The sequence below is a fragment of the Mytilus galloprovincialis genome, chromosome 2 (assembly GCF_965363235.1).
Source record: "Mytilus galloprovincialis chromosome 2, xbMytGall1.hap1.1, whole genome shotgun sequence".
NCBI lineage: Eukaryota > Metazoa > Mollusca > Bivalvia > Mytilida > Mytilidae > Mytilus > Mytilus galloprovincialis.
Genome location: NC_134839.1, coordinates 38,530,806 through 38,546,573, shown reverse-complemented (window position 1 = coordinate 38,546,573; position 15,768 = coordinate 38,530,806). Strand labels below are relative to the sequence as shown.

The 15,768-nt window shown below is 35.5% G+C and overlaps 1 protein-coding gene across 1 annotated transcript in view; it reads right to left on the bottom strand.

The window, feature by feature from the left end:
• The window catches only part of LOC143062028 (uncharacterized), a 64,690-nt gene extending 49,322 nt beyond the window's left edge, over positions 1 to 15,368 (bottom strand). The window contains exons 1-4 of the mRNA XM_076233880.1: positions 14,123 to 15,368; positions 6,404 to 6,514; positions 5,570 to 5,665; positions 2,018 to 4,921 (exon numbers count right to left, since the gene is read on the bottom strand). Coding sequence (XP_076089995.1) covers positions 2,018 to 4,921; positions 5,570 to 5,665; positions 6,404 to 6,514; positions 14,123 to 15,368 — 4,357 coding nt within the window. The remainder of the gene's footprint in view (positions 1 to 2,017; positions 4,922 to 5,569; positions 5,666 to 6,403; positions 6,515 to 14,122) is intronic.
• Between the last annotated feature and the right edge of the window lie 400 nt (positions 15,369 to 15,768).

Here is a 15,768-nt window from a genome sequence, read left to right as displayed (position 1 = left end):
TACATGTGTTATTAACATCACAGAACTATGGATGACCATATAAGAGTTTGGATGCCTGTCCGGCCGATAAGTATTAATTAACCTCGTTGAAGCCTTTTTGTTTTGCCTACTTGTTGTTGTGTTGCGGTCTATACTTGTTGTTTCTCATGTAAATTATTTGAGTCGCATATAACCATAATGATAGATGCAAAAAGATTGCAAATTATGACTTTTAAGATTTATTGATTGATGACTTTGGCAAAAATAACCGGGACATGAATATTAGTATTCAAGATGGTGACGAGTTACATGTTAATGAAATATGTACATACCATATACGGTGCTTTATACTAGAAAAAAAACCATTGAGGTATTAGCAAGCAAGTAAATAGTTAACAGGAGGACATATCAAATAACACGGAAGCAATAGTTTCACTTCGATTCATATTACTTTCCACTGCCGCATGATTAAAAAGTCTTTGGTTTGTAATGACCAATTGAACCCACATAGTCCTGCATTTGGGGACAATAAGACATGCCAGGTTAAAACTTATACTGGTTTTCTGTTCATTGTTTTCTGTCGAATTATTTGAAAATTAAGGTTTTATCTGATTGCAGATATTTATTGGCTCAGTCAGATTCGGGATAACTTTTTGTCTACGCTCTTCAACTTCGTATCTGATTTGATCTTGAAATTATTTGAATTTAGCGCCACTGAAGCGGTTTATGTAGAAAAAAACTATGAACCGGGTGTTTGCAACCACACAGTCTATGCCACTATTGGCACATGTTTCCTCTGCGAGACACCAGTCATGTGTTTAAATGAAATATCATTGATACGACCATTTTAAAATTTACTTGCTGTTTAAAAAGCAGTAGGCAAAACGCGCTTATATATATACGTCTGACATAGCAGTAAAAAGTATAACAAAATCATACCTCATTGTAAAGTCTAAAAGAGAAAGTCCATTAAAACGGACAAACTCAAACTCTGCTTCGAGTTGGAAAAAAGTTGCATGGTGTCACGTGGTGAAATTATAAGCCTTATATATGGTCTTACACTAAATATGAAAATTAGCCAAAAATCCATTGTGTATGTCACTGATAACCAATCACAATGGTTTGAACTTTTTAGTTAAGTACAATGCATGCATATTTGTTTCTGAAAATTTGAATTAAAATCTTACAACATAATCGAGTTTCGTATGTCGATAAATCCAAAGAAAGGCAAACCTGTCACGGTTTATCTACCTATTTCCTAACAAATTGGCATATGTTTCTATATTTAAGGTAACACATTACAAAGATTTGTTTACTTCCAATCTCCAACCTTTAAAATGCTGTTACTTTCTTCAGACTGCATATAAATTAATGAAAGAGGTAAATATAGATAGATAAAAGATTAATCTTTTAAATGAATGCAATATTTTTGTTATGCAATCATTGTGTAATCAATTATTATGCAATTAATGGCAAAATCTTGGTTAGTTCACTTGAATGAAGTTAGCTCTTTCATCTCTATAATTATACAGGAAAATACAACGAAATCTTAATCAACACAGCAGGAGCTACAAAAGGGTGTCTCAAATTATCCCTATCGTGTTCCATTCTCTCATAAATCTCTAATTAGTGTAAACATCATTACCACATAAAAGTAGATACTATTTGATTCGGTGTAAAATTTGATCTATACATTCTATCCAAAATCTGAGACACACTTTTGTAGATAATGGCTCCAGAAACAACATATGATAAAATCAACCCTCTCGGGATATCAATGAAGAAGCTAATTTCAACTGAATGTGGAAATGTCTTGTAAAATTGTGTAGACACAGTTAAAATTATAATTGATTACATAATTGTTGTATAATACTAACATTGCATTATATTAATTTGAAACAGTAATCTGTTAGCTATCCATACATACCACATTTATAACTTTTCCAGCATTATAAAGAAAGTTACAGCATTTTGAAATTGGGGAATTGGAGGTATATAATCTTTGTATTGTACTACCTTAAGAAAAAAAATATCCTACCTGAAGCACTTGCTGCAGCTGATGTTGTCTGTACTGTGGTTGTTGTTTGTGTAGAAGATGTTGTTGACATTGTTGTTGTTGTTACTGGCTGGGTTGTGATATCTGGTGATTTTGTGGTTTCTAAAGTCGTTGCAGCTGTTGTATATTCATATGTTGTTATCTGTGTTGTAGTCGCCTCAGTTGTAGTTTCTAACGTTGAAGCCTCAGTTGTAGTTTCTAATGTAGTTCTCTCAGTTGTTGTTTCTAAGATAGTTCCTTCTGTGGTTGTTTCTAAGGTAGTTCCCTCAGTTGTAGTTTCTAAGGTAGTTCCCTCAGTTGTAGTTTCTAAGGTGGTTCCTTCAGTTGTAGTTTCTAAGGTAGTTCCTTCAGTTGTAGTTTCTAAGGTAGTTCCTTCTGTTGTAGTTTCTAAGGTAGTTCTTTCAGTTGTAGTTTCTAAAGTACTTCCCTCAGTTGTAGTTTCTAAAGAAGCTCCCTCAGTTGTTGTTTCTAAGGTAGTTTCTGCAGTTGTAGTTTCTAATGAAGTTCCTGCAGTTGTTGTTTCTAAGTTAGGTCCTGCAGTTGTAGTTTCTAATGTAGTTGCCTCAGTTGTAGTTTCTAAGGTAGTTCCCTCAGTTGTTGTTTCTAATGTAGTTCCTGCAGTTGTAGTTCCTGCAGTTGTGGTTTCTAAGGTAGTTCCTGCAGTTGTAGTATCTAAGGTAGTTCCCTCAGTTGTAGTTTCTAAAGTAGTTCCCTCAGTTGTAGTTTCTATTGTAGTTCCTTCAGTTGTAGTTTCTAGAGAAGTCCCTACAGTTGCAGTTTCTAAGGTAGTTCCTGCAGTGGTAGGTTCTAAGGTAGTTCCCTCAGTTGTAGTTTCTAAGGTTGTACCTTCAGTTGTAGTTTCTAAGGTAGTTCCTTCAGTTGTAGTTTCTAAGGTAGTTCCTTCAGATGTTGTTTCTAATGTTGTTCCCTCAGTTGTAGTTTCTAAGGTAGTTCCTTCAGTTGTAGTTTCTAAGGTAGTTCCCTCAGTTGTAGTCGCTAAGGTTGTTCCTTCAGTTGTAGTTTCTAAGGTAGTTCCCTCAGTTGTAGTTTCCAAGGTAGTTCCTTCAGTTGTTGTTTCTAATATAGTTGCCTCAGTTGTAGTTTCTAAGGTAGTTCCTTCAGTTGTAGTTTCTAAGGTAGTTCCTTCAGTTGTAGTTTCTAAGGTTGTTCCTTCAGTTGTAGTTTCTAAGGTAGTTCCCTCAGTTGTAGTTTCTAAGGTAGTTCCTTCAGTTGTAGTTTCTAAGGTAGTTCCTTCAGTTGTTGTTTCTAATGTAGTTCCCTCAGTTGTAGTTTCTAAGGTAGTTCCTTCAGTTGTAGTTTCTAAGGTAGTTCCCTCAGTTGTAGTTTCCAAGGTAGTTCCTTCAGTTGTAGTTTCCAAGGTAGTTCCTTCAGTTGTTGTTTCTAAGGTAGTTCCCTCAGTTGTTGTTTCTAAGGTAGTTCCTTCAGTTGTAGTTTCTAAGGTAGTTCCTTCTGTTGTAGTTTCTAAGGTAGTTCTTTCAGTTGTAGTTTCTAAGGTACTTCCCTCAGTTGTAGTTTCTAAAGAAGCTCCCTCAGTTGTTGTTTCTAAGGTAGTTCCTGCAGTTGTAGTTTCTAATGTAGTTCCTGCAGTTGTTGTTTTTAAGGTAGTTCCTGCAGTTGTAGTTTCTAAGGTAGTTCCCTCAGTTGTAGTTTCTGAGGTAGTTCCTTCAGTTGTAGTTTCTAAGGTAGTTCCTTCAGTTGTTGTTTCTAATGTAGTTCCCTCAGTTGTAGTTTCTAAGGTAGTTCCTTCAGTTGTAGTTTCTAAGGTAGTTCCCTCAGTTGTTGTTTCCAAGGTAGGTCCTTCAGTTGTAGTTTCCAAGGTAGTTCCCTCAGTTGTTGTTTCTAAGGTAGTTTCCTCAGTTGTAGTTTCTAAGGTAGTTCCTTCAGTTGTAGTTTCTAAGGTAGTTCCTTCTGTTGTAGTTTCTAAGGTAGTTCTTTCAGTTGTAGTTTCTAAGGTACTTCCCTCAGTTGTAGTTTCTAAAGAAGCTCCCTCAGTTGTTGTTTCTAAGGTAGTTCCTGCAGTAGTAGTTTCTAATGTAGTTTCTGCAGTTGTTGTTTCTAAGGTAGTTCCTGCAGTTCTAGTTTCTAATGTAGTTGCCTCAGTTTTAGTTTCTAAGGTAGTACCCTCAGTTGTTGTTTCTAATGTAGTTCCTGCAGTTGTAGTTCCTGCAGTTGTGGTTTCTAAGGTAGTTCCTGCAGTTGTAGTATCTAAGGTAGTTCCCTCAGTTGTAGTTTCTAAAGTAGTTCCCTCAGTTGTAGTTTCTATTGTAGTTCCTTCAGTTGTAGTTTCTAGGGAAGTCCCTGCAGTTGCAGTTTCTAAGGTAGTTCCTGCAGTGGTAGGTTCTAAGGTAGTTCCCTCAGTTGTAGTTTCTAAGGTTGTCCCTTCAGTTGTAGTTTCTAAGGTAGTTCCCTCAGTTGTAGTTTCTAAGGTAGTTCCTTCAGATGTTGTTTCTAATGTTGTTCCCTCAGTTGTAGTTTCTAAGGTAGTTCCCTCAGTTGTAGTTTCTAAGGTAGTTCCCTCAGTTGTAGTCGCTAAGGTTTTTCCTTCAGTTGTAGTTTCTAAGGTAGTTCCCTCAGTTGTAGTTTCCAAGGTAGTTCCTTCAGTTGTTGTTTCTAATGTAGTTGCCATAGTTGTAGTTTCTAAGGTACTTCCTTCAGTTGTAGTTTCTAAGGTAGTTCCTTCAGTTGTAGTTTCTAAGGTTGTTCCTTCAGTTGTAGTTTCTAAGGTAGTTCCCTCAGTTGTAGTTTCTAAGGTAGTTCCTTCAGTTGTAGTTTCCAAGGTAGTTCCTTCAGTTGTTGTTTCTAATGTAGTTGCCATAGTTGTAGTTTCTAAGGTACTTCCTTCAGTTGTAGTTTCTAAGGTAGTTCCTTCAGTTGTAGTTTCTAAGGTTGTTCCTTCAGTTGTAGTTTCTAAGGTAGTTCCCTCAGTTGTAGTTTCTAAGGTAGTTCCTTCAGTTGTAGTTTCTAAGGTAGTTCCTTCAGTTGTTGTTTCTAAGGTAGTTCCCTCAGTTGTAGTTTCTAAGGTAGTTCCTTCAGTTGTAGTTTCTAAGGTAGTTCCTTCTGTGGTTGTTTCTAAGGTAGTTCCTTCAGTTGTAGTTTCTAATGTAGTTCCTTCAGTTGTAGTTTCTAATGTAGTTCCCTCAGTTGTAGTCGCTAAGGTAGTTCCCTCAGTTGTAGTTTCTAAGGTAGTTCCCTCAGTTGTAGTTTCTAAGGTAGTTCCCTCTGTGGTTGTTTCCAAGGTAGTTCCTTCAGTTGTAGTTTCTAATGTAGTTGCCTGAGTTGTAGTTTCTAAGGTAGTTCCCTCAGTTGTAGTTTCTATTGTAGTTCCTTCAGTTGTAGTTTCTAAGGTAGTTCCCTCTGTAGTTGTTTCCAAGGTAGTTCCCTCAGTTGTAGTTTCTAAGGTAGTTCCCTCAGTTGTAGTTTCTGAGGTAGTGTCCTCAGTTGTAGTTTCTAATGTAGCTCCTTCAGTTGTAGTTTCTAAGGTAGTTCCTTCAGTTGTAGTTTCTAAGGCAGTGCCTTCAGTTGTAGTTTCCAAGGTAGTTCCCTCAGAGGTAGTTTCTAATGTAGTTGCCTCTGTGGTTGTTCCTGAGGTAGTTCCCTCAGTTGTAGTTTCTAAGGTAGTTCCCTCAGTTGTAGTTTTTAAGGTAGTTCCCTCAGTTGTAGCTTCTAAGGTAGTTCCTTCAGTTGTAGTTTCTAAGGTAGTTCCTTCAGTTGTTGTTTCTAATGTAGTTCCCTCAGTTGTAGTTTCTAAAGTAGTCCCCTCAGTTGTAGTCGCTAAGGTTGTTCCCTCAGTTGTAGTCGCTAAGGTTGTTCCTTCAGTTGTAGTTTTCAAGGTAGTTCCTTCAGTTGTAGTTTCCAAGGTTGTTCCCTCAGTTGTAATTTCTAATGTAGTTCCTTCAGTTGTAGTTTCTATGGTAGTTCCCTCAGTTGTTGTTTCTAAGGTAGTTCCCTCAGTTGTAGTTTCTAAGGTAGTTCCCTCAGTTGTAGTTTCTAAGGTAGTTCCTTCAGTTGTAGTTTCTAAGGTAGTTCCTTCTGTGGTTGTTTCAAAGGTAATTCCTTCAGTTGTAGTTTCTAATGTAGTTGCTTCAGTTGTAGTTTCTAATGTAGTTCCCTCAGTTGTAGTCGCTAAGGTAGTTCCCTCAGTTGTAGTTTCTAAGGTAGTTCCCTCAGTTGTAGTTTCTAAGGTAGTTCCTTCAGTTGTAGTTTCTAAGGTAGTTCCTTCTGTGGTTGTTTCAAAGGTAGTTCCTTCAGTTGTAGTTTCTAATGTAGTTCCTTCAGTTGTAGTTTCTAATGTAGTTCCCTCAGTTGTAGTCGCTAAGGTAGTTCCCTCAGTTGTAGTTCTTAAGGTACTTCCCTCAGTTGTAGTTTCTAAGGTAGTTCCTTCTGTGGTTGTTTTCAATGTAGTTCCTTCAGTTGTAGTTTCTAATGTAGTTGCCTCAGTTGTTGTTTCTAAGGTAGTTCCTTCAGTTGTAGTTTCTAAGGTAGTTCCTTCAGTTGTAGTTTCCAAGGTAGTTCCCTGAGTGGTAGTTTCCAATGTAGTTGCCTCTGTGGTTGTTCCTGAGGTAGTTCCTTCAGTTGTAGTTTCTAAGGTAGTTCCATCAGTTGTAGTTTCTAAGGTAGTTCCCTTAGTTGTAGTTTCTAAGGTAGTTCTGTCAGTTGTAGTTTCTAAGGTAGTTCCCTCAGTTGTAGTTTCTAAGGTAGTTCCTTCAGTTGTAGTTTCTAATGTAGTTCCTTCAGTTGAAGTTTTTAAGGTAGTTCTTTCAGTTGTTGTTTCTAATGTAGTTCCCTCAGTTGTAGTTTCTAAGGTAGTTCCTTCAGTTGTAGTTTCTAAGGTGGTTCCTTCAGTTGTTGTTTCTAAGGTAGTTCCCTCAGTTGTAGTTTCTAAGGTAGTTTCCTCAGTTGTAGTTGCTAAGGTAGATCCTTCAGTTGTAGTTTCTAAGGTAGTTCCTTCAGTTGTTGTTTCTAATGTAGTTCCCTCAGTTGTAGTTTCTAAGGTAGTTCCTTCAGTTGTAGTTTCTATGGTAGTTCCCTCAGTTGTAGTCGCTAAGGTTGTTCCTTCAGTTGTAGTTTCTAAGGTAGTTCCCTCAGTTGTAGTTTCCAAGGTAGTTCCTTCAGTTGTAGTTTCCAAGGTAGTTCCTTCAGTTGTTGTTTCTAAGGTAGTTCCTGCAGTTGTAGTTTCTAAGGTAGTTCCCTCAGTTGTAGTTTCTAAAGTAGTTCCTTCAGTTGTAGTTTCTAAGGAAGTTCCTTCAGTTGTTGTTTCTAATGTAGTTCCCTCAGTTGTAGTTTCTAAGGTAGTTCCTTCAGTTGTAGTTTCTAAGGTAGTTCCCTCAGTTGTTGTTTCTAAGGTAGTTCCCTCAGTTCTAGTTTCTAAGGTAGTTCCCTCAGTTGTAGTTTCTAAAGTAGTTCCCTCAGTTGTAGTTTCTAAGGTAGTTCCTTCAGTTGTAGCTTCTAAGGTAGTTCCTTCTGTTGTTGTTTCTAAGGTAGTTCCTTCAGTTGTAGTTTCTAATGTAGTTCCTTCAGTTGTAGTTTCTAATGTAGTTCCTTCAGTTGTAGTTTTTAAGGTAGTTCTTTCAGTTGTTGTTTCTAATGTAGTTCCCTCAGTTGTAGTTTCTAAGGTAGTTCCTTCAGTTGTAGTTTCTAAGGTAGTTCCTTCAGTTGTTGTTTCTAAGGTAGTTCCCTCAGTTGTAGTTTCTGAGGTAGTTTCCTCATTTGTAGTTGCTAAGGTATTTCCTTCAGTTGTAGTTCCTAAGGTAGTTCCTTCAGTTGTTGTTTCTAATGTAGTTCCCTCAGTTGTAGTTTCTAAGGTAGTTCCTTCAGTTGTAGTTTCTATGGTAGTTCCCTCAGTTGTAGTCGCTAAGGTTGTTCCTTCAGTTGTAGTTTCTAAGGTAGTTCCCTCAGTTGTAGTTTCCAAGGTAGTTCCTTCAGTTGTAGTTTCCAAGGTAGTTCCTTCATTTGTTGTTTCTAAGGTAGTTCCTTCAGTTGTAGTTTCTAAGGTAGTTCCCTCAGTTGTAGTTTCTAAAGTAGTTCCTTCAGTTGTAGTTTCTAAGGAAGTTCCTTTAGTTGTTGTTTCTAATGTAGTTCCCTCAGTTGTAGTTTCTAAGGTAGTTCCTTCAGTTGTAGTTTCTAAGGTAGTTCCTTCAGTTGTTGTTTCTAAGGTAGTTCCCTCAGTTGTAGTTTCTAAGGTAGTTCCCTCAGTTGTAGTTTCTAAAGTAGTTCCCTCAGTTGTAGCTTCTAAGGTAGTTCCTTCAGTTGTAGTTTCTAAGGTAGTTCCTTCTGTTGTTGTTTCTAAGGTAGTTCCTTCAGTTGTAGTTTCTAATGTAGTTCCTTCAGTTGTAGTTTCTAATGTAGTTCCCTCAGTTGTAGTCGCTAAGGTAGTTCCCTCAGTTGTAGTTTCTAAGGTAGTTCCCTCTGTTGTTGTTTCCAAGGTAGTTCCTTCAGTTGTTGTTTCTAATGTAGTTGCCTCAGTTGTAGTTTCTAAGGTAGTTCCCTCTGTAGTTGTTTCCAAGGTAGTTCCCTCAGTTGTAGTTTCTAATGTAGTTGCATCAGTTGTAGTTTCTAAGGAAGTTCCTTCAGTTGTAGTTTCTAATGTAGTTCCTTCAGTTGTAGTTTCTAAGGTAGTTCCCTCTGTTGTAGTTTCTAAGGTAGTTCCCTCAGTTGTAGTTTCTAAGGTAGTTCCCTCAGTTGTTCTTTCTATTGTAGTTCCTTCAGTTGTAGTTTCTAATGTTGTTCCTTCAGTTGTAGTTTCTAAGGTTGTTCCCTCAGTTGTTGTTTCTATTGTAGTTCCTTCAATTGTAGTTTCTAAGGTAGTTCCCTCTGTAGTTGTTTCCAAGATAGTTCCCTCGGTTGTAGTGTCTAATGTAGTTCCTTCAGTTGTAGTTTCTAATGTAGTTCCTTCAGTTGTAGTTTCTAAGGTAGTTCCCTCAGTTGTTGTTTCTATAGTAGTTCCTTCAGTTGTAGTTTCTAAGGTAGTTCCTTCAGTTGTAGTTTCTAAGGTAGTTCCCTTAGTTGTTGTTTCTATTGTAGTTCCTTCAGTTGTAGTTTCTAATGTTGTTCCTTCAGTTGTAGTTTCTAAGGTAGTTCCCTCAGTTGTTGTTTCTATTGTAGTTCCTTCAGTTGAAGTTTCTAAGGTAGTTCCTTCAGTTGTAGTTTCTAAGGTAGTTCCCTCAGTTGTTGTTTCTATTGTAGTTCCTTCAGTTGTAGTTTCTAATGTTGTTCCTTCAGTTGTAGTTTCCAAGGTAGTTCCCTCAGTTGTAGTTTCTAATGTAGTTTCATCAGTTGTAGTTTCTAAGGAAGTTCCTTCAGTTGTAGTTTCTAATGTAGTTCCTTTAGTTGTAGTTTCTAAGGTAGTTCCCTCAGCTGTAGTTTCTAAGGTAGTTCCCTCAGTTGTTGTTTCTATTGTAGTTCCTTCAGTTGTAGTTTCTAATGTTGTTCCTTCAGTTGTAGTTGCTAAGGTAGTTCCCTCAGTTGTTGTTTCTATTGTAGTTCCTTCAATTGTAGTTTCTAAGGTAGTTCCCTCTGTAGTTGTTTCCAAGGTAGTTCCCTCAGTTGTAGTGTCTAATGTAGTTGCATCAGTTGTAGTTTCTAAGGTAGTTCCTTCAGTTGTAGTTTCTAATGTAGTTCCTTCAGTTGTAGTTTCTAAGGTAGTTCCCTCAGTTGTTGTTTCTATTGTAGTTCCTTCAGTTGTAGTTTCTAAGGTAGTTCCTTCAGTTGTAGTTTCTAAGGTAGTTCCCTCAGTTGTTGTTTCTATTGTAGTTCCTTCTGTTGTAGTTTCTAATGTTGTTCCTTCAGTTGTAGTTTCTAAGGTAGTTCCCTCAGTTGTTGTTTCTATTGTAGTTCCTTCAGTTGTAGTTTCTAAGGTAGTTTCCTCAGTTGGTGTTTCTATTGTAGTTCCTTCAGTTGTAGTTTCTAAGGTAGTTCCCTCAGTTGTTGTTTCTATTGTAGTTCCTTCAGTTGTAGTTTCTAAAGTAGTTCCTTCTGTGGTTGTTCCTAAGGTAGTTCCTTCAGTTGTTGTTTTTAAGGTAGTTCCTTCAGTTGTAGTTTCTAAGGTTGTTCCTTCCGTTGGTGTCGTTGCTGTTGATAAAGCAATAGATCCTAAGAAAAGTAGCGCTATTAAAATTCTTACTGCCATCGAAGTTTTTATCCGTCGTCCTATTTTTAACATTGTGGCACTGAAAAAAATAAGAAGAAAATATTAAATACGATGGGTTTTAATCAGTTGTGTTTACCTAAGTGGTAATGATTGTGTTCGCCATTTTTATTGGTCATATATTTGGTTTCTGTTCCCATCTAAAAGTATGTTTGTTTTTTATCACAAAGGAGGAAAATGCCCTTGTTAAATTAAAACAGCATTTACTTTTGTCAGGTTTTAAAGGTTTGAGATATAAAAACTTGGTCAGCAGAGCAATTACAAAATATAAATATGTATATTGCTCATTGTTAAAGGCTGTAGTATGACCTGAAGGTGTTCACATTATTGTCCTGTGGTGGATAGTTGTCTCATTGATAATCACATCCATTATTTTTTTTTTATATATCTTGTCCAAATGCTGGTTAGAGGCGGATTTAGGGGGCAGGGTGCCCAGGCCCCCTATTTTCTGGTTCATTATATAGGGAATCTCTGATGCATGAACGGAGCAGGCACTTCGTAGGCTGCCAGTGGCCCCTCCTTATGATAATTCTGGATCCCCAACTGCAGGTAGCAGTGTATTGGTTTCTTAGTTAGAACACGAAGCTTTTTGATTCCATCGTTATAGTTTGGAGAAGACGTTACTAAGTTGTAAAACTTGTGTCTAATCCATTTGTTATTTTGAACAATAAAATATATTTAAACTATCGTTATAGTTGATTAACAAGACCATACGTTGTATTTTTTTTAAATTTTCAATTATCAAATAAACGTGTTTTATTTTAAATCATACAATAAAAATAGCGAAGAAACCTTCAAAAGACACGACAACCAACAACACTTCAAATGTTCATATTGTTAACTATGTGTTATCAATCCATGTGATAGTAGTTGCATCTACTGATTTATTTTCCCATTATAGTTTATATGACAAAAGTCTATAAAACAAGTATGGGTTATTAATATTATTATATTATTAATATGATATATAACAACAAACCAGAGTATACAGATTTGTATCACTACAATATAATAGATATGACAGCAGTGATGTTGAATTCTCTGTCATTTATTCATCATCCACGCATGAACTTGTCTCAGAAAAAAATATATCTCTGTACATAATCATCACTTTCAGGTAAAGAAATGTGATTTTTTTTTCTGAGACAAGTGCTTGTGACCATCAACAAGAACTTGCGGTAATCCGATGTTCAGTAGTTCAGAACTTTAGAAGAGTTTGAGAAAACTTTGATCCATGTGATTATGCATGTACATATAGCAGTTACTTAAAAATACACATCTGGGCAAATAAATATAATCATATTATTCAAAATTGAAATTCGACCTGCTGGTAATCTGTTTGGTAGGTATTGGATATGTAAGAGTTTTCCATACGTTGCCAAATTCTATTATAAAAAGTATAGATCGCCAAAACTTTTTTGAAGCTTGAGTTTGAGAAAAAAAAATCAGATGAAAGAATAGCTCGTAAAATATGTGTCCGAAAGCAAAAATAAAACAATACAGAATCACCCGTTCTCATTTTCATAATAAAGTAAGAAGATGCGGCCGTATTATTGACAACGAGGCAAACTTAAAGACCAGTTAATAATTTCTATAGGTCACTGTATGGCAATCAACAATAAGTTAAACATTTACCTTTTATTCAGCTATAAAAGGCCCGAAATGACAAATGTAAGACAATTCAAACGAGAAAACTAACGGCCTGAATTATGTACAAAATGTGTAAATGCCACTGTTTTATAATTACTTGCTTGGTAAAACAACCCTGATTTAAAAATTGTAATCAAAGATAATATTTTATTTTTAAAAATATGATTTAGACCCCGACCAACTTAATTTAAAACATAGAAAGTTTACAACGGCAGCATAAGGGCACTTTTTCAAACTAGATGCACATTTTTCGTTAGGGGTTTTTCAAAATATGTTATTTTTAAGTTTTCCCATAAAATCGTAATTGATGTTAAGATTGTGGACTTATTCGATAAAATTAATAATATGAGTTATAATGTAAGTAAAAGCCACTGTTTAAGAAAAAGAAATAAAACAAAATTCTTATAATTAAAGTGTTGATAAAGTAAGATTACGAAAAAAAAACTTATCTTTCGACCTATACTACATCTTTCACATCATATCAAGAAGCATTTGCATATAAACGTAAATTGAGGGAGAGAAATTACCAAATTAAAACAAACATATAAATATAAACGTGTAATTGGGACAAAGAGACAGAAACAATAAACTAAATATTAACAAATTTACTAGCCAAGACTGGAGACGTCTTCTGGCAGAGAGAACATTGCTAAAATTTTAAAAATAGAAGAAACTGGTAATACACAAATAGTGGAAAAAAAGAAAATAAGACATCGAAGGTTATAAGCAAAGACTGCCATGATATGTTAGAAGCACGTTCGTCCTAAGATTAAAGAGGTAGACTCAGATTTTTCCTGCATTTGTTCCAATCATATAATCAAACTAATTTTAAAGTTTCGAAACATTTCACATGAGTAGAATATAAGGTTAGGTACGTTTGAAACTTTCCGTGGTACAACGTCAAAATCGACGTTTTATTGGGAACGTTGTGTAACGCTGAGTGACACCAATACCGTGCGTAACGTCTACAGTACAGCCTGTGACTTTCTCTTAGTAATGTCCACCCTCTTGTATGGTCACCTTTAAATGGTCACCTTTTATTGGGGTATTCAATCTTGAGATGTTGGCCATTTATTGGGGTCATAAAACATAGGCTGATGTTTTATCTAATTATGCTACCTGTTGAAATCAATCAGGGTTGAAGTTTTCTGCTTGTGTGTGTCATTAAAATTTACCTGTGCATACATATGTGTAACTAATGACTCTATTGAAATTGACATTTTAACCTTTTCTTGAAATTATATAATAAAAAATTTTGTTTTAATTTTCGTTCATTTAAATTACTTGTTTATTTGTTTTGTATGTTTTGATTCTGCTTTTTTTTCTTTTGTTTGAATTTTTCTTTGTTTCATTCACTTTTGTATCTGTTTCTTTTAATTTGTTTTTTTCAAAGTTTTTATTTTGTTTCTTTTCTTTATTTAAGTATTTTTTATTTGTTTTTATTTTTTTAATTCAGGTTTGTATGTTTTGATTTTGTTTCTTTTTCTATTTAAGTATTTTTTATTTGTTTTTATTTTTTTAATTCAGGTTTGTATGTTTTGATTTTGTTTCTTTTTTTCTATTTAAGTATTTTTTATTTGTTTTTATTTATTACATTCAGGTTTGTATGTTTGATTTTGCTTTTTTCTATTCAAGTATTTTTTATTTGTTTTTATTCACTTTTGTATCTGTCACTTTTTAATTTTTTTTTTCAATGTTTTGATTTTGTTTCTTTTTGTTCTTTTTTATTTTATTTTATTCAGGTTCAAGTATGTTTTTTCTTTTTAAAACTTCTTTCTTGTAAGAATTTCGTATGTTGTTGCAGTGTTGGAGAAAGCTGAGTACACATATTTTGAAATAAATAATATTCTTTTTAAACCTTTTTTTTTGTCTCTTTCAGGATTGGATTATCCAGTCATGATAAAATTATTGATGTGTCATCAGATAATAAAGTTCTTATCACATTTATTACACTTGCCATCAAAGTTTTTCTAAACATAGCATGAATAATAAATGTAATATTTAAAATTATTTTCTGAAGCAACAGCAATTTGTGAATCAGTTTCATAAGAAAAGAAAATGATATGTGTTATAATTTAATAATACTAGTAGATAATATTCATTAAACTACAAAAGTACAATGTATATAATTTTAATCTGATGGTAAATTAGATATTAATTATAACAGTTAAAACATTAATTCACTAATCATTGTCATAATTAACAATACAATTTTCTTTCAACATCAAGTGTTAGCACAAATATACAATTGTCAAATCAAGTCTATAACACACTTTTCTTTTGCTGTTTGACTGGACGTCTCAGGGCTTGGTTGATTTTAGTCACTACCATAAGTTTCCAAGCTTGTGGCTGCTTTACCTCAGGGTAGAAGTGGCAAACATACTGCATGAGGAACTGTATGCGAACCTGGTCTAATGGATTTTTGTTGTTTTTGAAGTCACCATGGTAGGAATAGTGGCGTCTCAGACAATCTTGCGTATACAGTTCTGGGAAAATAAATTCCAACAAATGTTTAGCAAAGTTACCAGGTCCTGAAGATGAATTAAATTCACGAACTAGATCACACGCTGCAATTTGGTACTGTGGTGGTATGTGCTGAAACTTACTGTCTATGACATTAAACATGTTACTGGATGGAACTAATCTAGTAGTGGAAGGTGGCATTCTTATGGTAGGTGATGGTACTGGAGTTACAGGTGTGTTGGTAGGTGAAGGCGAGAAAAGTGAAGTTGGCATAAGTTGTCTTGGCTCTCGTGTTGGGGTTGCTGTAGTGTTGCCCCATGGTCTGTGTGGAGTGAAGTTCTGAGCTGCTGCAGCTGGCTTATCAACTAAACTCTGAACAAGGTGAATAAGCCTTTCATTCTGTTGCTGGAGCTTGGCCATGGCCACATCTTGAGCTAGGGACCGCTCATTCAGGACTTGCACCTGGGACTTCAAGTCTGATATGGCTAACAGTACGCTATTGCCGGGTAGCTGTTTGTCTCCAGATGCTGCAATTGGTGACTGGGGAGTTGATGGTGTTGGTGAAGGTGGCGTAGGGGGTTGAAGTTCAATGGGTAGAACTGGTGATGGTGTTACTGATCTAAACTGATAAGGGTCTTCTACAGGGGCAGTATCTCTTATTCCCTCACACCAACGGATTACTTTGGCATCTGGCTTCAATTTTGGCAGTGTAACCCTTTGTCTTTTAGGAGGGGGTGGTGGTACATCTGGTGATGAGTCATCAGTAGATTTGGCTATTGGAGATGGTGACGACTCTGGGGAAGCATCTGTTGGCAAAGCATCTTTGTACAACTTCAGTTGCTTCCTCATTTCTAGCCACTCACCAGTGGCAATCATTTCTGCTTCATCTGCTTCTGCTGATGAGTCACCCCAAATTGTGTTGTATGTTTCTCCAATTTTAATTCTGCCCTCTGCAAGGATCTTGGATCTTGGAACTACTAGTAGTTCAGTCTGGTCTTGGCTACCCCATTTGACTAAGTAATGGCTATATTCCTTGGTGATCGTTCTGGCAGTCATTTTTTGTAATAGTACTTAATTATGATATAAAAGTGAATTACACTGATTTATATTAGGGTGTCGGCTTGGCAAGGTTGGCTTGTAGTTTTGCTGGATAGTTTTGATTGGGTCAAAATGGATACTTCTAAAATTTATTTAAGAAATTAGCTAAGTCCTTCAAAATATGAACCCGTCTGAAGATTAATTGGTCCATTTAATGTTTGAGACAATTGGCTTCATAATGTGTGCATGCCCACCAAGCTTGACAATTGATCCGTGAAATAACATACTGGTTAAAACAACATCCTTGAGAAAATTCAACTTTATTTATAATGGCAATAAATTTATTTGAGAAAGTGTTTGAATACAATCATTAATTATAAATAAAGAATATTAAAGAAAATTCCTTTAAAGAAAGTTA